At 50.0% G+C, this 20,216-nt stretch overlaps 11 protein-coding genes across 11 annotated transcripts; 4 read left to right on the top strand and 7 right to left on the bottom strand.

The window, feature by feature from the left end:
• Positions 1-18: 18 nt before the first annotated feature.
• MIND_00614400 (uncharacterized protein) lies at positions 19-802 on the bottom strand (the record flags this gene model as incomplete). The annotated part of the gene is made up of 5 exons (XM_037362896.1): positions 19-124; positions 172-388; positions 437-605; positions 660-695; positions 749-802. 5 exons carry the CDS (start codon positions 800-802, stop codon positions 19-21), a joined length of 582 nt encoding a protein of 193 aa, XP_037220817.1.
• Positions 803-2,532: 1,730 nt separating this feature from the next.
• On the top strand, positions 2,533-3,041 carry MIND_00614300 (Stress-response A/B barrel domain-containing protein; the record flags this gene model as incomplete). The annotated part of the gene is made up of 5 exons (XM_037362895.1): positions 2,533-2,551; positions 2,597-2,792; positions 2,839-2,868; positions 2,916-2,947; positions 2,992-3,041. 5 exons carry the CDS (start codon positions 2,533-2,535, stop codon positions 3,039-3,041), a joined length of 327 nt encoding a protein of 108 aa, XP_037220816.1.
• Positions 3,042-3,056: 15 nt separating this feature from the next.
• MIND_00614200 (Protein lysine methyltransferase) lies at positions 3,057-4,108 on the bottom strand (the record flags this gene model as incomplete). Its single annotated transcript, XM_037362894.1, has 2 exons — positions 3,057-3,262; positions 3,316-4,108. 2 exons carry the CDS (start codon positions 4,106-4,108, stop codon positions 3,057-3,059), a joined length of 999 nt encoding a protein of 332 aa, XP_037220815.1.
• Positions 4,109-4,156: 48 nt separating this feature from the next.
• Positions 4,157-6,444, bottom strand: MIND_00614100 (GMC oxidoreductase; the record flags this gene model as incomplete). The annotated part of the gene is made up of 11 exons (XM_037362893.1): positions 4,157-4,243; positions 4,292-4,638; positions 4,690-4,774; positions 4,822-5,234; positions 5,284-5,674; positions 5,729-5,816; positions 5,864-5,912; positions 5,959-6,015; positions 6,064-6,140; positions 6,186-6,267; positions 6,327-6,444. 11 exons carry the CDS (start codon positions 6,442-6,444, stop codon positions 4,157-4,159), a joined length of 1,794 nt encoding a protein of 597 aa, XP_037220814.1.
• Positions 6,445-6,830: 386 nt separating this feature from the next.
• Positions 6,831-9,317, top strand: MIND_00614000 (uncharacterized protein; the record flags this gene model as incomplete). Its single annotated transcript, XM_037362892.1, has 7 exons — positions 6,831-7,475; positions 7,523-7,972; positions 8,019-8,062; positions 8,114-8,334; positions 8,383-8,947; positions 8,994-9,116; positions 9,167-9,317. The coding sequence occupies 7 exons, from the start codon at positions 6,831-6,833 to the stop codon at positions 9,315-9,317; spliced, it is 2,199 nt and encodes a 732-aa protein (XP_037220813.1).
• An 11-nt stretch (positions 9,318-9,328) lies between these two features.
• MIND_00613900 (Altered inheritance of mitochondria protein 32) lies at positions 9,329-10,208 on the bottom strand (the record flags this gene model as incomplete). Its single annotated transcript, XM_037362891.1, has 4 exons — positions 9,329-9,347; positions 9,403-9,558; positions 9,609-9,647; positions 9,697-10,208. 4 exons carry the CDS (start codon positions 10,206-10,208, stop codon positions 9,329-9,331), a joined length of 726 nt encoding a protein of 241 aa, XP_037220812.1.
• Positions 10,209-10,272: 64 nt separating this feature from the next.
• Positions 10,273-11,285, top strand: MIND_00613800 (Phosphoprotein phosphatase; the record flags this gene model as incomplete). Its single annotated transcript, XM_037362890.1, has 3 exons — positions 10,273-10,606; positions 10,653-10,753; positions 10,800-11,285. The coding sequence occupies 3 exons, from the start codon at positions 10,273-10,275 to the stop codon at positions 11,283-11,285; spliced, it is 921 nt and encodes a 306-aa protein (XP_037220811.1).
• A 183-nt stretch (positions 11,286-11,468) lies between these two features.
• Positions 11,469-11,959, bottom strand: MIND_00613700 (Protein transport protein Sec61 subunit beta; the record flags this gene model as incomplete). The annotated part of the gene is made up of 4 exons (XM_037362889.1): positions 11,897-11,959; positions 11,781-11,845; positions 11,620-11,730; positions 11,469-11,565 (listed from the first exon to the last, which is right to left on the bottom strand). Exons 1-4 carry the CDS (start codon positions 11,897-11,899, stop codon positions 11,469-11,471), a joined length of 276 nt encoding a protein of 91 aa, XP_037220810.1. The 5' UTR covers positions 11,900-11,959.
• A 1,090-nt stretch (positions 11,960-13,049) lies between these two features.
• Positions 13,050-14,537, bottom strand: MIND_00613600 (Rtt106 domain-containing protein; the record flags this gene model as incomplete). Its single annotated transcript, XM_037362888.1, has 1 exon — positions 13,050-14,537. One exon carries the CDS (start codon positions 14,535-14,537, stop codon positions 13,050-13,052), a length of 1,488 nt encoding a protein of 495 aa, XP_037220809.1.
• A 1,099-nt stretch (positions 14,538-15,636) lies between these two features.
• Positions 15,637-17,210, bottom strand: MIND_00613500 (uncharacterized protein; the record flags this gene model as incomplete). Its single annotated transcript, XM_037362887.1, has 6 exons — positions 15,637-15,834; positions 15,887-16,177; positions 16,221-16,238; positions 16,290-16,479; positions 16,539-16,834; positions 16,890-17,210. The coding sequence occupies 6 exons, from the start codon at positions 17,208-17,210 to the stop codon at positions 15,637-15,639; spliced, it is 1,314 nt and encodes a 437-aa protein (XP_037220808.1).
• Positions 17,211-19,266: 2,056 nt separating this feature from the next.
• MIND_00613400 (uncharacterized protein) lies at positions 19,267-20,066 on the top strand (the record flags this gene model as incomplete). Its single annotated transcript, XM_037362886.1, has 3 exons — positions 19,267-19,333; positions 19,377-19,874; positions 19,924-20,066. 3 exons carry the CDS (start codon positions 19,267-19,269, stop codon positions 20,064-20,066), a joined length of 708 nt encoding a protein of 235 aa, XP_037220807.1.
• Positions 20,067-20,216: the final 150 nt, after the last annotated feature.

The raw sequence follows: 20,216 nt of genomic DNA, 5'->3' as shown, positions 1-20,216 counted from the left end.
CACAAATAGACTCAAGTCCTACTTGGACTTGGATTTCGCAGCAGCCTTGGCCGCAAAGTTGAGCTCAGCAGCAAGATCCCTGCTGAGACGATTGACAATAAAGATAGGCACGACAATCCAAAATCTGTGAAAGGTCACAACGAGAAGACTCAGATTTGAGAGGAAACCCACCCGTTTGGAATAATCCAATAAACAATGGCATCGTACATCGTGTTGTGGCCAACTGCACAGTAGTTGCAGAAGTACTCTTGCACCCAGTAGAGGACCGTTTTAGACAACGTCATGGTTGCTGCGGATAGGCCAACGAGGGATGCTGGTGGCCATGCTTTAACATGAGCGAGGTAGACGTACAAAACATTCAACAAAGTCTCGATGACGTTGAGTAGAGCTATAGTCGCGGTTAATTTGGCAGAATGAACGCTTGAAGATAACCCACATTGAGCATTGGTAAAGCCATCGCCTCTTTCCAAAGCCTCGACGCCGTATACGAGGTCTACACGCTGGTAGATGCTATACGGTTTCCAAATCCAATGCAGGTCTCCGCCCTGTCCGCTTTCAACGCCCGTCAAATTGGTGTGGGGGTGCTTACCTCCATAGACCGAGGTCTGCAGTCCCATTTGAGTGAAAGTCGCAAAAGAGAGTCGGATCACCGCACTCACCGTAAAAAAGCAATACCCCACATCCCAAGCGATAATCTGAATGAAAAACGCGTCAAGCTGGTCCGTGATGGCCATGGGATATGACAGACCGGGGCAGTTAGTAGGAACCAAGCGGTTATCCACGTGTGCGTTTTGGGGGCCATTGTGGGCGGAGGCAGGTCGCTCTGTGGGAGAGAAGTAAAAGTGGTCCGACTCTTGAGCTCGACATCAGATGGACCTAAGAGGGTCACGTGGAACTCTCACATCTTCGAGTCCACCTTCGACCAGAACATCTCGACAACCAGACATTCTTTCCCCGTGTTGATTCGCAGTAAAGCGCTCGTCATTTCTCGGCTCGGCATTCGAGTTTCGTGTTCTTGTGCGATGGCTCTTTTTCTTGGTGTCCGACTTGTTGCGATCCACCTGGGCGAGGTATGTAGCAGAGAGTATGGGAAACTGGGCCATATGGAGGGATGAAGCAAGTTCAAAGGGCCGTCTGGCTTCACTCCACTTTCAAGGCATTCTAAGCGTGGCGAAAACGTGGAAAACTGTCCTTTGTGGCTCTTTCTGAGTCAGAGCCTTTAAACCCTTTCAGCCTTGACTGTGTGTGTGTTACTGCTTCGTTTCAGGTACGGCCAGCGCGTGATATGTTTTCGAGGGCATATGTTGGATTATCTTATCAGCAACGTTAACGGTACATCCCAGCTGATGCATATGGGCACGGTGAGTTTCGCCGCTCCATTCTCTTGCTCTGTTTTGCGCGTGCTCATTCAATGACGAGGGAGACATCGTACCTAAGTGGTGTTTAGGCCAAGCTAAATTGGCGCCAGCTAGCTATCCCAAGCAACACCCAAGAGCCACCCAAGCTTGCCCTGAACGAACGTTTCGCTATGACGATCCTGGGCCATCAACGATGCGTCTATCGCATCAACTTTTGGTCCGGTGCTCATGATTTCGTAAAATTCTGTCCGATTCCATTATTCCAATGCCCTCCACAAGCGAGTGTGTTAAGACTGTGTACAGTCGAAAGTCTTCAGTATAATTGACTCTATTGTCAGGAAATGATCAGACCTGGCACGGCGAGGTGAAGAAGAAGGATGGTCGCGCATTCTGATCAAGTGCTTTGCTTGTCGGGATTATCCTCCGGTTCCTGACGTGTCATTTGCCAGCTTATAAAAGCCGCCTAATAATGTCTGGGAAACATTATTCCCCCCCACCAAGATGCGATTCCCCACTCTGTTGGTGGTTCTTGCGACTGCCCTCTTTGCCTCTGCCCACGAAGGGCCTCATGACGACCCGCCGACATGGAAGCGTGATAGACTGCCTGAAGATGTAACTTCATGTGTCCCAATCTCTAGGCCTAGCTCATTGACTTATTTCCAGGGTGCACCCACCTGGAAACGCGACACCGACATGAAGCGTGCTGAGGCTCGTGCCAACCGTTGGGTTTGTTCTCTTATTACTCCTCACCAGTTTCTTTGCTTATCGTCTGCCACAGACTGCGCGTACTCCTCCTCCTCAAGCAGACGATCCGCCGACTTGGTGAATAGCCTCGAGAAGTGCGTTGGTCTTGATTGAATACCAACGATCGTTCTCAACTCTGGTTCACAGTCAAGTGCCGGCTCTTATTTACTGCCTGCTTCTCGGTTCACAATCGAATATATTGAATCTGACTTCATGATAACGACTTTTTCCTCATTCCCTTATCGGATATTATGCGGTTCTACACTCACAGCTGACCGTGTCGCGTGTGAATCTGCCATCTTACGAGTCCTTCTTTTCGGCTGGTGTGCTCTTCTCGTCCGACAGGTGTCAAGATTTAAGTATTCGCACAAGGAGGCTGCTCACTAAATTTTGACTTTTTTGAGGCTTTTTTACTTGTTTCACTCTGGCTATGACGATCCAACATCTGAGTATGCAGTCCCGTCCAAAAGTCCTTGCCTCATTAGTTTTCGAAGCGCTAGCAAAGTTCCGCATTGGAATGACAACAGAGCAGATGGAGGAGGCATACAAGACAATCCACCGCCTTATGCAGGGTGCTCTCCTCGTTCCAGGTGTCAAGAGCTTCACATCGGGGCCACCTATGGACAGAAAGGGAACTCGAGGCTATCAAGTTGCGTTGATAGTCGACTTCGAAAACATGCAAGCATTCAGGTTCGCCAAGTTCCAGTTTATAGCATCTTGAACGAAAAGTTGTCAGAGCGTATATCCCGCATCCGCATCACCGTTTGTGAGTATGATACATATGGGTGTGAAAAAAAAGCTAACCGCACAAAGAATGGCCGACTTTGTGTACAGCATCGCTCAAGGTTGGCTAACCAATCAAATTTCGCAAACTCACAAGTAAACTCAGAAAAGCCGCTTTCGTATCAAATCGACACAGACCAGATAGCAAAACTGTAACTGCTTTTGGCCCATTCAACCTGTCTCCGACAATTCGTCTTTACAACGTTGACAGCCACAATCGAAGTACCAGTTGGACGAAAGCTGTTGGCGGCGCTCGGTGACCGAATCCTCCAGGCTGATGTAGTTGGTGCAAAGTTCTTCTGCTGGTGAAACGTCCCTCGTAGTGTAAAAGCACATGGCGCGCCCCGATCTACGCTTTCGGATGTTTGGATTGCAGTCTAGAGGGAAATGAGTGTTGAACGATGCGATGAATTGAATGGAAGGACGAAACCGTGGTTGAAAAAAGAGGCCGAGACATACATGCACCAGCCAAACATTTCGCTGTCTCCAGTTTGATTGGTTTCGTAGATTCCAAAGACGTTACCAGGATCGCGTGAAAGGATGGCTCGGACAGAGTCGGAGGTTTCGACATATTGGCTCAGCACCGGGATTTCCCGGACAACCAGCCGAATAAAGATATAAACGCGGATTTGGGACGAAAGCGCACCGGGCCGTTGCCGGATATAATGGAGCTCGTTGTCTTGTAGTTCGAGCATGTCGCTCCATGAGTTGCTGGACTCGTCAGCATGACGTCGAATCAAACCAGAGAGAACAAAGCGCGCGTGTTCAAGCTCGAGTTCATCCAGAAAAACGACGGGGTGTCCTCGTATTGGGTACTGCTCCGCTTTTCCCCAGATGGTATCCAGAGCTTCGGGGCCAGGCGAGGGAGTGGCAAAGTCCGAGAGATTGCTCTTGCTTTTGCCCTTGACCATGCTCTTGGTCAGACGATCGATGGCGGACACCACATCTGCAATGAGCTCCCTAGGGTTTTCTCTCTTCCAATCGTCCAAACAGCCATCACTGCAGAAATAAAATCCATCGAGGCGTATGTTCCACGCATTCCGTCGTGCATCGAACGAGTAATCGAAGCATTGCGCACAGACTTCCTTGCGAAACTCGCGATAAATCACAGAGGCATAAGGAGCAGGACACGTGTGAACGAGTGTGTCTTTTGGGATCGATTGAGAGGCAAACACACCCCGTCCGCCATAGCTTGTTGGGGCAAGAACGAAAAACTGTGACATTACTCGTGATGTGACAGACGCCATCACATGAGTTTAAAAAAGGTAGCCCTACGCCCAGTGTTGCTTTATTAGATCTGCGCCACGCTCTGCAAATGCATATATTGCCGCTTGGGTGTGGGCACTAGGTATCCGTGGCTGCATTCAACGTAAGCTTTGGGACAAAACGTGGTGAACCATCCTTACAATAACCGACGCGTCTACGATTCTGAGACCGGTGACCCCTTTAACCAGAAGATCGGGGTTGACGACGCCATAAGGTGCATCTCGTGCCGTCATAGACGCGCTCCCCACGAGATGCAAGGACGGAATGGCCGTATTTCTAATGAATGTGTCCATCTCAGCAGTGGTCATGTTGTCAAAGTTCTGCGTGGGCCCGATGACCACGTTCCGCCAATTAGGCGCTGTGAAAAACAATTGCGCCCGCTTAATCGCCTCCCGCACCGTGAAAATATCGAATTCGTCTTGAAGAAGGCCAGTATCGATGAGAGGAGCAGAGAACGGATCGCTGCTGTTGATGGAAATACTTCCACCTGCAGTATCATCAGAGATATTATCGGAGAGGGAAAGGCACGACAACGAACGACTGGCAGGAGTGACCATCGACAAACTTGTGGTGACGAAATGCCCGACCTGAGTTCCTGAGCTACCGGGCCCTCCACCACCAGGCTAACGTGTCGATTAGCCTAGTATCTAGAGAGGAGTTGAACGCCTACAGCAAGTAATATTTCGATATGGGGTGTGTTTGGGCCCGCAGACGGGTCTGGATGTGTCTTCAAGATGGAAGAATTCGCATCGAGTCGATGCCATGAGATATGTGTCGGAGCCGGTACAACGAATGGGCCAGTGTGTGACCGGTTCCATTGGGCAAATGCTTCGTTGAACAATGTTGCATTTTGCGTGATGGCATCGAGGGTGTTGTTCAAAGTCACAGCGAAGGCGATAGAGAGGAATGGCTGATCCGTCAGATTCTTGCCGACGCTCGGAAGATTGTGGACAAGGGGAATCCCGAGGGACGAGAGAAGGTTTGGGTCCCCGACGCCCGAATGCAGAAGAATCTTTGGTGTCCCGACCCCTCCACCGGAAAGAATGATTTCTTTTCGAGCTTTGGCTCGGTATAAGGTAGTTCCTAATTATTTTATGATCAGGGTCCTTTAGAACGAAGAATGAACAAGTACCCTGTCGGAACTCTACCTCGGTGAAGGAGGGCGTATGGGTTGTCTTGCTGCCGGTAGTGAGGACTCTAGAGACTTGCGCACGCAAAAGAACATGGAGATTTGGACGTTGGGTGAATTTCTCTGCCAGATAGGACGTCGCAGAGCTACTCCTCATCCCATTTCCCACTGTAGACTGGAGCCACCCCAGTCCGAGAGGATGACCCGAGTTGGTATCGATATTGAAACCGTATTTCTCTGGCAACTCTTTCGTGGTTTGTAATATGTGGCTGTTATACTCTGGGAATTGGAAGCCGCCTAAGCTGACGGAGTTGATTCCTTGCGTGCTGTGGACGGCGGGGTTGAATTGTCCTCTAGTATCGTGGTTATCTGCGGGCGGGGACCATTTCTCGTTCTGGTGGCATATGATGTCTTGAAATACCATCATGACTTGGACAAGAACACTCACCTTGAAGAAATAAGACAGCATTTTGTTCCATGACCAACCAGGATCCTCAGAAAGGCGCGCATAGCGGTCAAAATCATCCGCCGATCCGCTGCGTGGAAATTTCGTTTAGGTGATAAGCACGAAGAGCGAGCATACCGAGTATAGAGCATCTCATTATGAGAGCTCCCTCCTCCAAGAATACAAGCTTTGATGGGTAAGAATCAAGATCTGCCAGTTGAATTCTCACCGACCTTGCAGGTAGCTGAGTATTCGTCCATTGAGGCCGGGTTGAGGTATCGTAGTATAGTCTATATTCCGATTTAGTTCATGTCAGATTGACGAGAAGATGAACTCACTCCACTCAAATTGAGGTTGCAGCATGTCGGCAACAAATGGCGCAAAAGGAACCATATCGTTGAAAATCCCACGATTTCTGACTGGATGGTAGGGCCAAATGCGGAACGTTGATCAGACGCACGAGATTCCCGCCTCAAGAACCAGCACATTGAAGTGAGGATTCTCTGAAAGACGATTTGCCACGACATTTCCAGCTGTTCCGCCTGAGATTATAACATGGGTCAATGATGGCTTAGAAAGTTAAGTTGAAATACACACTGACCTCCAACGACGATGAAATCGTAGGCCAAGTCATGCGGCAGGTCCGAGACCTTGTCGGCAATTTCCGCAGAGGCGAAGGTTGCTAAAACGACGATGCGCTTGAAAGGTCGAAGCAGCATTGTCAGAGGAGGAAAGCTGCCGCGAACTTGAAACATTGCCAGAGCGCCAGCTTTATAGGCAAGTGGCGGGTCAAGGCTGCCATAAACTCAACCGAGTGTAGGCCGAGAGTCTGACAGTACGATGCTATTGATTCTGAGGGCGTTGTGGTTGCCGTTGTATTGCCGTTTGGATTGTTCAACTCTTGGAGGCTTGATTTAGATTGATATATACCTCGGCGTTCCTGGCGCCCGGAATAACCGCGCCCCCGCCTCTATTCGACGAAAGCCACATTTCCACTCTGTGCAATTCGAGATGATCGTAGGTGAGATGGGGCACATTAGTCATGGTAGCGGTCACGGGGCTCGCCGGCCCGGGAAATCCCGCTTATAAAAGTATCCCCCGAAGGATGCCGCCAGGCCGACTCATGTTGCTTCTCCACTTCTTGCTTCTTCTCGTGTTCGTCGCCGCTAAAGATGCTCGCATTAACCGACGCGCCATTGTAACGCGATACAATCCGACCCGCAATGCTTCCAGCCTAACGACCCCGATGCAAGTGGGTAACGGGAATTTCGCGTTTGGGGCAGACGTCACCGGCCTTCAAACTTTCCAAAGATTCGCAATCATGTCTACATGGGGCTGGAAAAACGATTCGCTCCCTCCTGGTATGACAAGTGAGGATATTTACAACTATTCTGGAGTTAGCTTGGATAACCATGGGCGCAATGTCACCTACATGTTCAACGGACCGCAACCTATGCTCCAATGGATGATTTCTAATCCAAACCGCGTCAACCTGGGTGCAATCGGCCTCGTTTTCTATTCCGAGGATGGGAAGGAATTGCAGTTAGCAGAGAGCAACCTGACCGAGATCAAACAAGAGTTGGATCTGTGGACTGGGACGATGACAAGTCGTTTCGTATTCGATGGTTTTCCCATCAATATTCAGACCGTATCAGCCCAAACAGTGGATGGTGTCGGGATCACTATCAAGTCTCCGTTGTTGAGAAGTAACCGTCTGGGTTTGTTCATTGACTTTCCTTGGAATGACGGAGTGAGTGTTCTGCACGCATGATAAACAAAAACTCACCTGGACGCAAGTCATCAAAATTCTCCGACCCGTTCGTCGGAACGTGGACGAATGCCTCCATCCACACCACAACACTCGAAATTGCGCCTCGAAAGAGTGTACACGCCGAAATTTACCACACTCTTGTAGCCTCGCAGTTCATCACATCACTGGGCGGCGACAACTTCAACATTTCGCGCAATTTACCTTCAGACCATCGCTACACCATTCGGCCCACATCGCACTCAGGAAGCTTCTCGTTTTCTACTCTCTGGGGTTTGCAGCGACCTCGATCGATTCCGTCCGTCGGGGACATGAGCTCCTCCTCAACGCAGGCTTGGGAAGCCTTTTGGTCTAACTCAGGCTTTGTCGATGTTGTTACAGGTTCGACCGACCCAAGAGCGGACGAGTTGCAACGCAGAATCATCTTGTCGAGATACCTAATGCGAGTAAACGAGGCAGGTGATTATCCGCCCCAAGAGGTCCAGTTAATTTTCTCGATATCGCCCTGTAGCTGAGATATTGTAGTCTGGATTGGTGAACAACGGATGGGTAAGTTCATGTCCCCCTTTGTGATGGACCTAGTAGCTTGCTTTTTTTTAAATCTAGTATGGGTGCGTCAGCTTCCCTTCCAAGTTTCAAGCCAAAGTAATAAGCACCAGAAAATTCCACTTGGAGATGTTCTTCTGGCATGCGCAGCATTGGGCGTTGTGGAACAACTGGGATATACTCCTAGAGTCCAGCAGCGTTTATGACCGTTTTCTTCCAACCGCTATTGCGCGTGCCCAGGTTCAACAAGGGTGGCCAGCTGGCGCAAGATGGGGTAAAATGAGTGACCCCTCAGGTTCGTCGTTTTCCTGGATCGTTGTTCTGTTAATTCAATGCCGCCTAGGTCGTTCGGCGCCAGGGCAAATCAATGAGCTGCTTATTTGGCAGCAGCCACATCCACTGTTTTTCGCGACCTATGAGTATCGTGCCTTTCCGACTCCGACAACCTTACGCAAATGGGAGGCCGTCGTTCGTAATACAGCCGACTGGATGGCGAGTTTCGCTTGGTTCAACACGTCCACGGGAGTTTACGATCTGGGGCCGCCAATGTATCAAGTTGCCGAAGACAATGTTTTCAACAACACGCTGAATCCCGCATTTGAGCTTGCACAGTGGCGGTTCGGTTTCACTCTCGCTGAAGCCTGGATCCAGCGTTTGGGTGAAGAGGTTCCCGGAAGTTGGTCGACTGTGCGGGAGGGGTTGGCGAAGTTGCCGATAACAAATGACACCTACAAGGTATATGAAGATGTTGAAGACGAATTCTGGAGCGACCCAACATACATCAACGACCATCCTGCCCTTGTGGGTCTTCATGGTTGGCTACCACCGACGCAGGGTCTGGACCTCGGAATTGCGAAGTTGACGACCGAAAAGGTATGGGCTGCGTGGAACATTTCCAACTTATGGGGGTAAGAGCCACCTTTGTCGCAAGATTTGTCTCAAAACTCCAAACAGCTGGGATTTCCCATTGCTCGCCATGTCAGCGGCACGTATTGGCCAACAAGAGCAAGCGATAGAATGGTTGTTGCATCCGCTGTTCGAGTTTGACGATGTTGGTATGCCGGTCGGAGGAGTGAGGTAAATGGTTATTTGGACACGGGGGTGAGTCAGTTCACGTTCGGCTACAGGGTCCCAACGCCTTATTTTCCGGGCTCTGGCTCGTTATTGTTGGCGATTGCAATGATGGCAGAAGGATGGGACGGAAGTGAAGGCCCCGCGCCAGGATTTCCAGGCAAAGGATGGGGCATACGGGCAGAAGGGTTGAGCAAAATGATGTAATAAAGCTTTATCTACTTCAACGTTTGTGAGCTGGTACATGGTCGTTGTAAGCCACTATTGAATACTAGGGATAGATATAGCTCACTTGACAAGGCTCATTTGTTGTTCTTTATGCAGGCCCATTCTTCCGCGCCAGAATTGAGGCAATAAAGGCTTGTCTTGAAGGTTCAAAGGACGCTGATCGCTGGACAAAAGCGAGTCCAAAAGGGCAGAAACATCATTTGGTGTCAGACGTCCAAACCTGATATACGATTGAGAAGGTTTGGAGAATAAGGGAAAGGTCGCGCATACCATTCTCCATGTGGGAATACGAGAACGTTTGCGGCGAATCTGGGTGTAATTGAGGATAGTAGATGGGGCAACAGGAAATACCACGGACTGGTGGCCACCAACATGTGCAACCTCCCCCAGAACTACACGATTCGCAGTTCCTCCCGGGTCAACACGCTTCCGAGCATCCAACTCTTCGCACAAAGCACGGAAAACTACGCCACCGGTGTCTCCGCAACGACAGTCTCTTGCAGCGTGAGTGCACACGTAAATATGCAGTTTTCCGTCTTGGGGGTATTTTCCCGGAACGGTGGCATGTCTCTGGAGCTGCTCGGCAATGTCGGACACATTTTCTGAAGTCAAGGTAGGGAGATGCAGGACTCCGTTCAGTGTTGAAAACGCCGTAACATTTCCAGTCTCCATTGTCGACGCGAAATTAACGAGGCCACCCCATGGCATTGTTTGAAGCTGGAGACTGCGGTGAAGAGGATTGGAAACTCGTGCAGGTAGGATTTGCGGAGATTCTGGGACAGGGAGCAGGATGTAGGAACGGTGGTAAGCGACGGTGCCGTGCAAGATAGGATCTGCCTTAGTGGTGGAGAGAAGTCTGGACAGGGTCATAGAAAGGGTTGTTGGCGCGCATTTTAAGGTTGACGAGGTTGCATGACACGGTCGGACGGCAAGCATGAACGGTTTTGTCACAAAGATGACCATCGTTCGGAAACTACTCATTCTCGACCTAAACGGCACTCTTCTTCTTCGCTCTAAACGCTCGCATGGGGTCGCACCACCAAATGGCGGGCCTCGGCCAAGAACCGTTCATCGACGGCCATACCTTTCCTCCTTTCGGGAATACTTATTTCATCCAACGACGAAAGAGTGGCTCGACACGATGGTTTGGTCATCAGCGCAGCCAAACAGTGTTACAGACATGGTCCACCAGTGCTTCGGAGAACAAAAAAGCCACTTTGTTGCAATCTGGGCTCGCGATACCTTAGATCTCCCTCCAGAGTTATATCGTGGGTTTCGTTTGGCGGCTTTGACGCGCTCATAACGACACTCCAGACCAAAAAACGCCTACCACGAAGGATCTAGTTACACCTTGGAAGGTGTTCCCTCTGCACAACGCGCAAACGACTCTCCTCCTCGATGACTCGGCCCGCAAGGTCATATTTTTTTCATGGATATTCTCGTGTTAGTAATGCTGAATAGGCCCATCGACACCCTTTCAACCACGTCTGCGTGTCAGAGTACTCTCCAGAGTCTCGAAGACGCGATTTGTCTGTGCTTAACGCGTCAAAAGGACCCTCGCAACTTTTGTCTAAAATAAGAAAGCAACGTCCTCAGCGAAACACAGTCGACGCTGCAGAAATTCCAAGAGTTTTCGACGAGATACTCCTGGCGGTTGTTGGCATTTTAGAGACACTCAAGTCGGAGACCGACGTTGCAGGTTGGATTAAAAACGGCGGCCTCGTCGATCCCACCAGCCAATCGCCGCCATTTGAGCAATCATCATCCAAATCGACACCAGACGCTCTCGCTACTCAGCTATCCCAGCTTACAATGGACACGCCAAACGAATCATCAGCATTTTCAAGGTGGTTCGAACAGAATGAGGCCTTACACCACTGGGCTCAGCAAGGACGGGATGCGCTCGCGGCTTTGGAAATCGAAATTGTCGCAGGTGTCCATGAATAGGCAGCATTGGCTTGGACTGGATTGACTTGCGCGACTGCAGATGCCAGGGCAAGGGAAGGATATATAGACGTGAAAAATAATAACGGAGAGGAATACTTTTCGCATGCATATTGTACAGGTCGCCCCACGCCCGTGTTCCTTGCTCCCTTCCCCAATCCACACCCAGAGTGAGTTGTCGTTGGCTCACTTAGAGAACGAGCGGATGATTTTGGCGGCAATATGAAGGAAGAAGATGGAGCCAATGAAAGACAACGAAAGTACGAGCACAATGAAAGGGTCGCTAAGAGAGAACTGAGTCAGTCCAAAGTAGAAAATAAGAATTGTGATGACGGACACACGGAGACCTGGCGAGTCGTCGGTGTAGAGCTTCAGCATGGTGTTTGACGAGCCACCAGCGCCTGCTGCTCGGGTGGAGTTGGGCCGTACTGCACCGCCTGCCCGTCGCCTGGAGAAGCGACTCGTCAGTTCACGAAATGCCATGACCTAGAAACACACCGTATTTGGTTCGCGCCAGCTGGCTTAACGGGAGTGCCATTGGATTTCGGGACATCTGAATCGGACTGCCAGAAGAGTTATGAATCAAGCGAGGAAGAAACGGAGAGTTGGCTGACCATGGTGTAAAGGAGAGAAAGTAGATTTACGCTAAGAAATTGTTTCGCTGGAAGCCACGTCGTGTGCACGTGACTCTCGTCACATTGCCTTACCAAAAACGGTGAACACGAAAATCGCGGAGTTCTGAGGCCTGCTGTGCTTCCTTCCGACCTCGATACCGGCAACTGACTCTATTTTACATGTATAAAAGGCTGCGGCAGGCTGTAGCTCATGCCCTCCACGTCACAAGCGGTGATGCGGAAAACGCTGTACTTGGATTCAGACAGAAAGTTCAGCAGAAGTCAACACGACCTCCATCGGAGTCGACTCATGTACGCCTAAAGAGGTGCTATCGTCTCAACACATATCATCAAGAGCTCTTCTCTCTCTCTCGCTCTGGACTACAACTGCTCAAGATTCAAGTTGCAGCCGCTCCCTCAAAAAATCCTCAATCTCCCTTCGATGTCAAGATCAGTCGGTCCGTCAACCGATCCAAAGAAAGCCACAATTACGCTCTCGGTACGCGCTCAACTAATTTTGGAGTACACCTCCTTACCTTCGGGGCTTTAAAGTCTCGAGAAGAATCCAATTTGCAGGCATGTATCCCCCAGATTTCGATTTCTCTAGATATGTGGCCCCAGAGACCACTAACAAGCAAAAGCCTGCTCTGATCCTCTCCAAACAACCGCCTCCAGGTCACAAACGCGGACGTATCGCTTGCATAGGCTGCCGAAGACGAAAGATTAAGGTATATCTATGCCAGCCCGAATGCAGAACTCGTCTGACTCTCTGCCAGTGCAATGTTGATTCCTCTGTCCACAGACCCTCGGCCCCCTGTCGACGATGCAAAGATCGCGGTTTAACTTGTCATTTTGTTGCCGTTGCTGGAGCAGAACTTGCAGCTCTATTGGCCGAACCAGAGAATCCCAGCGTCCATAGATGGGTCCCCCCGCTCATTCCCGAGTCCTACAACATACCGAAGCAGTCTTCGGCCGCAACCTCAAATACCCAACAGGCCACTACGTTTTCACAAGAGATTTTCGAGGCGCTGAATCTAAGAGATTTCTCTTCTCGGGACCTTGGTAGTGAGCTGTCGGCTCAAGAATTTCACTACACTCTCTGGAATCGGAGTGGTGCATTTCAGGCGGACTATTAGTTACATTGTACCGACAATCAATCATCGAGCTCGTCTTCTCCCTCCGCTTCTTCATCACTTCCAAGGAGATCGCCTGTTACCATCGCCGCAACCATGTCAATCGCAGCGCGCGACATTCGTGGCATAGCACCAGGCTGCATTAATGGGTGATTTTCTGGTCGGAGTTCTTGGTCTTTATCATCTGAATCTGCTTCTCCGTCTTGTTCTCCTTCTCCATCCTCGCTAACCGTCTCTGCATCATCCGAGTCCGAGTCGTCGTCGTCATCTGATTCGTCAAACGCCGAGCCGCCATCGCTCTCCTCGTTTTGTTCGAAATCGGAATCTTCGTCCGAGTCGTCTTGGACCAACAAGGCCGCTGCGTCAAGAGTCGCAGTCGGTTCTTTGCCAAATAAGTGCCGGTGCTCCCTGACCCACTTATTTATACCCTCCTGCTCTCGCCCGTCAATCATGGTCAACGCAGTCTCTACAGCCGGTTCCTCTTCATCCCCCTCTAACAGGGCCAGTTCTTCCGTTGAGCTCTTTCGCGTGATCACCAGTGTACACGTCCTTCCCGTGGCGCTGATGAGCCGTAGGGCAGTTTCTCTTGCGATCAAATCAGACACCGCCCAAAACTCACAGGGTTTGCTCTCGCCCCACAGAATTCCGTCATGCATGAACCAGAGTGAGCCAACTTTGGCAGAACGATAAGCCTCAACCCCAGGAACCCCGCCTTCAGAGGCACTAACTGCAATGCCGGGACACGCGCTCTTGAATACCGCTGATGTTGGCTCGAGAACTTGTAAGCCTAAGTGGCGAATAAAGTCTAGCAGGAGGTCACGCGTGGGTATACCGGATTTGAGCGTTGTGACTTGAGCCGTTGCCTCTAGTCCACTATAGGTTGTGTATTTCACCGCGGCTGATGCGGATGCATCGATGCCAAAGATGATTTGAGGAGATGCGTCCTTGGTTTCCTTCTTGTTGCTCGCGTCCGTCAAGTCAGTCGATAAGACAACGACTGTCCAATGAGGTTTCATCTTTCCCCGCGTGGGGAGAAGAAAAGCACGTTTGAGGACACCCAGTGGGATGGACGACTCGACAACACCAGTGGAAGCATTCGTTAACACCACAGAAGAGCTGTATATCGTGATATCGACTTTTCTTCTGACAGGAGAGTTGGCAGAAATAGCGGATAGAGTAAAAACAGGCGTTCCGTTGTCAATCCCGACTTCGGTCCTTTGTCGTTTTGCTTCAGAGCCATTCTTCTCGTCCGTGTCCCCTTCTCTGGGTCGTTTGCCGCCAGCCCGGCTATTCTGACGGACAAGCTCCGATATGACAGCACAGGCTTTTGATTGAGACTCTGCCCAAGTAGTTTGTGTCTCTGGTTGAGGTGCATCTCCACCAACAACGAAACGAATAAGAGTGTCAAGGGTTGATGACGCGTCTGACGTTGTTGTTTGGAGTAGTTGTAGCGATTGAGAGAGCTCAGGTGGAAGGTGGGTTGATACAGCATCGAGAAAGGGCATCATTTTGACGACGCGTCGTGGTCAGAGCTCAAGTCAATGATGAGACCAAACCCAGTGCTGTACAAACGGCCGTCCAAATCGGGCGAATGGCCCCAAAACGGCCCCTTTTTTGATTTTGCCTGAAGGGACATTTGATTTGTGACTGAAGGTGCCTATATTCGTACCTGAAGGCACTTAAATTTGCACCTGAGGTCTCAATATTCATGCCTATAGGCATCATTCATTCTTGCCTGAAGGCATCTTGCAATTTATACCTGAAGGGACTTATAATTGTGCCTGAAGGATAAAAAAACTTGACTATAGGCATTTTCATCGTATAAGTACCTCTGGGGACTGGTGATGTGTTCCAAAAAAGGCAATTTAAATAACATGTCATTTCAACTCATTTAAGCCACTCTCTGCTCATAACACAATGTATCTCATGAAGGGATAATTCATTAAGTTGTATCAGACTGGTTAAAAATGTCCTCAATTAATTACAGCTTGGATTTCTTAGATCATCATATACATCAGTGATGCCAAAGTACAAACCATTTAGACCTATCCTATAGCATCTTGCTCTTGTTGGTTTTCATGCTGTTTCTCTGTTATTTGGTGACTTGCCTATTGTGCTTTGCTTCAGGATTTTGAATGGTAGCCTTTTTTTTATATTACAAGTAACTTGAATTCATCTCAGTTTCTTCAAGTAATGATAGGCCTGAGGGCATTTTTATTTGCTACTGAAGGGAAAGAACAAAACTCACTACAGGAACAAGAATGAGCTGTCCTGCAGTGACCAGAACTTACACTGAAGGGGCAAAACATAATGTACTGTAGGTTCAATGCACTTGCACCTGAGGGAACAGAAATTGTGCCTCCAGGCATGAAATTGAATGCCTGAGGGAGCATAAAATATTGCCCTCGGGCACGATCTTTCGTCCCTGAGGGCGCATTGGATTTTGCCCGAAGGCAACTTTTTTGTCACTGGGCCGTTTTGGGGCCGGCCCATCAATGGGCCGTGACTCGTACAGCACCAGTGCCTATCTGTCAATGATCGTGAGCGTCACGCCGGTCACACCACCATAACACGAATCAATTTGAACGTATACAACTATCGGGTACCTTAAGACAAAGAACGATAGTACCTATCTATTGGAGGGCTTCTCAACTCCGAGCTGTACTCTGGAATCGAGGGCTGCTTGGACTGTCGCACGCCTGCCGCATACCGTGTCACGATCTCCACCCTTGCTGTCAACAGTGGTGCGAATGTGTTTGGGACGAATGTCACCACTGCATCTGGAGGGAAAAGTACGACCTCATACTGCAATTTCTGTCAAACACAGACTCTTTTTGGGAGGGTAGAAAACACTGACGTCCACCCGAAATTGTTTTACTCTTGTTGATGGGTACAGTCCTTTGTGGAGATGGAGCTCGCCCATTAAATGCCTTCCGGTGAGCGTGTTTTGGGACATGTAAGGATATGGCCGCCAGCTCGTCTTACCACACGGGCTTACCTGCTTCGAGGTGCCATCTACGAAACAAGTAACCTGGCGCTCAAGATACAATAATGATGAATTCATAGCGGCGAAAAGGTCGAGCGTCTGTTCATCTGCGCATTCAAATGTCGCGCAGCATGGTATGGCAGTTCCTCGTGTGTAACAAAGCTGAATTCATAAGTTCTCGCGGATTCGGTCATAGAGGAAGTACCGGTTTTGCCAGGAAGATCTACCCATGGTCAGACTCGGAATATCCAAGAAACAACGCCACCGCTTTTACCGTGCATTTTACTTTAACCTCTCTCATGCCGAACGTCTTTCCTGTGATTATTACGGGTTCCAATGCTTTCCAGCCTTCGGGATCTTCAAACGGGCCTGGTATCGTCCTATTGGTCTGGCCGGCTAGTAGACGAGGCAATGATAGCCCTTTAGGCTGCTGCATTGTGAAATATCCGAATTGAATTCCGAGACTACGCGTAACGCCATATTTTCAGTTGGTTCTTGACAATTCAGCGTAGATTTTGCTCGCCTGTCATCTGCCCGAAGCTTGCCTCCTCGATGGACGTGAAACTCGAGGTAGTAGTCCACCCCAATCTTAGAGTACCGTTCAACGACGGGATGGGGTAAGCGGTATTGATCTGCTCCCACCACAGAGTCATCTGTCGATTGCGGAATGCGCACGGAGAATTGCCAAGTATGCTCTCCGACTATTGTGTTGTCAACTTCAAGTTGTTCTCGGCTCCTTCTCCAAACATAGTGCCGAAGTTTAAGAAAGTTGACGCGTTTGGGGAGCAAATCCTCTGATGTAACGACGTCTCCATTCACCTATGACTCGGAGTGAGCTCGGTGATCCAACCCTCCGATTGCCTCGAAGACTAACCACGAGATAAACTCCTTTGATGGCCTCCTTGTTCTTCAGGTTGAGCTGCACCGACCCAGTGATGAAGCCATTTTCCAAGAATACCGGAACTTCCCGACTCAGTCGAGCATCTCCGAAGACAGTCACTTTGGCCCAAGGTTTCCCCCAGTACGTTTTCATTTCGTAAGCAAACTCTTTGGTCGGATGCGTGATTGGCCATGGGTCCGGTTCTGAGTTCGATATGGGGACAGTTCCAGCTGCTACGTAGACGGGAAGAGGCTGCAAAACCAAACGACGAGGACGATACGAAGGCGGAAGCGCCTCTGGAGCTTGGAGGTTCATGTTAAAAGTCGGGATGTACAGGCTCTTTCAATCATGGCAGCCGTTTTCTATCTTTCGCACCAATCAAAATGACTACTGCGGCGGTGATCCTCAGAAATACATTTCAGTCAGCTAGTGCGCGGGTTGGGTACTTTCTCAAGGCTGAGACTCCCCGCGGCGCACTTGCCGCGCTCCCGGCGCAAACCGTGTGACAACATCTACAGTTTGGCGGACCAACGGGCCGGAATCTTGTGATTCGAATGCGACAGCGTCTGGAGCGAACAGGACTACGGCATACTAGGAATGCGTCAGTATCATGGATTATTGTCACCGGCAGGTAATTGACCTCGACACTGAACATCGGGATTGCTGATGAGGGAGCAAGGTCGCCCGTCACTGGGATTTCTCCCATGAGATGCCTTTTATTCGAATCCAAGGGAGCAGCAGCATCTGTCGAAGGCCACCAGATAGCTTTGCCGCACGTTTGAACATGAGTGGAGTTTCCGTGGAAGGTACAGTTGACTCGTCTCTGCAGATAGAGCCCAGAGGTTTTGATTGACGCAAATAAATCCAAGGCTTGTGCATCAGAACATTTGAACGTGATGGCACAAGGTATCGCAGTAGTTCGTGTATAGCGCAGCTAGTGGCGTATTAGTCAACGCCCGGAAACCATGGATCATCAACGGACAGGATGAGCTAGGAATACCTGTGATAGCAATGTCAGTTCCGAGCCGTGGCACCTACAACGTATTACATACTGAGCATTCACACTCGACATCGCGGTCTCCAAACACTCTCCCTCGTAAGGAAACAGGATCCAGTGCATGCCAGCCTGTTGGATCTTCGAATGGACCAGGAAGGCTAGTGTTGTTTTGGAAGGAAAGCAACCTTTGAGGCGATGGTCGACCCGGCTGCTGAGTCGAAAAATAGCCATATGGCGCCGTCAGCGTGTCGTCTGGTCTCCATTTGCCCTCGCGGTGGATGTAGACTCCGAGATTATAGCCGATGCTGCCCCGCGATTTGGGATCGGTGAAAGTATGGGGCAGACGATATGCGCCAGCAGAGGCTTTGGGGTGCGTGGTAAACTCTGGGAATTTGAAAGAGAATGGCCATTCATATTCTCCTTTGAGTTTGTTTTTCCAACGGGCCTCCGTATTAGCAGGCTGAGGGGCTCGAGGATCGCCCATATCCCAGGTCCACACGAAATGACGGAGATTGAAGAACATGTAGACTTCCGGTGGGTCGCCTGAGGTAAGAAGCACCCCTCGAAGCTGCGTCTCTGTGAGCTCACGACTGGCAACAATAGCGTTGAAACAACATACGAAGAAGCAAACTGAGATAATGGCCTCCGAACTACGCAGCTTGAGCTTAATATTTCCCTCGAGGGTCGATCCTTCGAGAAAAACTGGAGTATCGCGACTCAAACGACCATCTGCTTGGACAGTGACTGTGGCCCAAGGTTTGTCCAAAAAGTTTTTCATCTCATACGTGAATTCCTTGGTCGGTGGCCGTGACGAGATAGTCGATGGGAGTTCCGAATGACTAACTCCGTCGTCTGTGCCATAGACGGGAGGTTCAGAAACAACAGAGAACCGCTGGTTGTATGAAGGCAGGGTTTCTGTGTCATCCATAAGGTACGAATGGACCTATAGTGGCTTTTAAAGTGCGCAGTAGGTAATTAGCAGGGCCATTGCGTGTAGAATCATGAATGGAAAGAGGTGCTCGGTGAGGGTCTGTGACCGAGGCGGTGGCAGAGTATCAGTCGAAATCTCTACCCTGTCGAGAGACAGGCGCTCGTTGAGGGCAGAGAAAAAATGCCGGTCAGCACCTGTTGAGTGTCGTCACTGTGTTGAACTGACAAAAATAGTCCCCCAGCTAACTTACTCGTCAACGTTTGCGTTGAGTTGCCGATGATGTGCGAGGGCCCGGGCCTACGCGACAAGTGATTATCAGATCTTGCGACGACTCTGAAGGCTTCAAGTCTGAGACGCCTTCCAGTGGTCGCCAGTAACCGTCAACATGGTCGGTCAAGCTAAAATCGGAATCGGAATATCCTTCAGCCTACCCTTGCTTTGTAATGCCACCAGGTTTTCTGCTCGTTACCTCTGAACCAGGGGAAAGCGTTTCCCTTGAGGAATTTCAAGGTTTTGGCCCCCCTTCTGAGTCTTATCTGTTCTAACTCAACAGATTGGTACAACCATGAACACGTTCCATTACGACTGGACCACCTCCCTTCCTTCCTCACGGGAGCCAGATTCAGCGCCGCAGACTCCCAAACTCCTTCTTGGCTTGCTGTGTATGATATCGACGATACTGCAACTTTCCAGCACCACTCTTATACGCGTCTCCGTGCGAATCGCAGCCCAAGAGAGGCGGATCTTGTCCAGCGCCTTGCTATTCTCGACCGTCGAACGTACAAGTTATGTAAGGACTCCGGAGAGTCTGCCCTCACTTCTTCCTATAAACCGGATAACCCAACGCGCCATATCATCACGCATTGGGTCGATTTCCCAGCTGGCGATGAAGCCTTTGAAGGATGGTCGGACACTTTATTACGCGCTTTGACTGGCATAGACGGCTGGGTGCGAACGAGGACGTACAAGTGCATCGACAATCTCAAAACTGGAAGGAGTGTGCCGTCTGCTCCTGAGGCCCAAATTGTTCCCCAATATCTTGTCATCCATGGCACGTAATTTTCCTTGCCTACCAACTAGCGCTGAGATGCGATCTCCAGAGTTATTGACCCTTCAAGTTGATGTCGCCAACTCTAACCCAGACTCACTTGCTGAGTTGCGAGAAAGCAGATCGTGGAATTTGTACCGCGCTTATCCTTCGGTGGCGCAAACGTTGAATGTCAAGTCAAGTCTGTCGAAATGAACTTATACCTACTTCTTGCTACCGTTTGTCTGGTGTCTGCCCTGAGATTACTTGGCCTTAAACAGGTAATTTACCCCAAATTTCGCCTCGCGTGCTCCGCGAGGCTTGCCCTCCAAAAAGTTCATTTCTCCTCCGAATCATCATTCATTC

The sequence above is a fragment of the Mycena indigotica genome (genome assembly GCF_014461135.1).
Source record: "Mycena indigotica strain 171206Taipei chromosome Unknown Mind.scaff0005, whole genome shotgun sequence".
Lineage (NCBI taxonomy): Eukaryota > Fungi > Basidiomycota > Agaricomycetes > Agaricales > Mycenaceae > Mycena > Mycena indigotica.
This window is presented reverse-complemented; position numbering and strand designations above follow the sequence as displayed.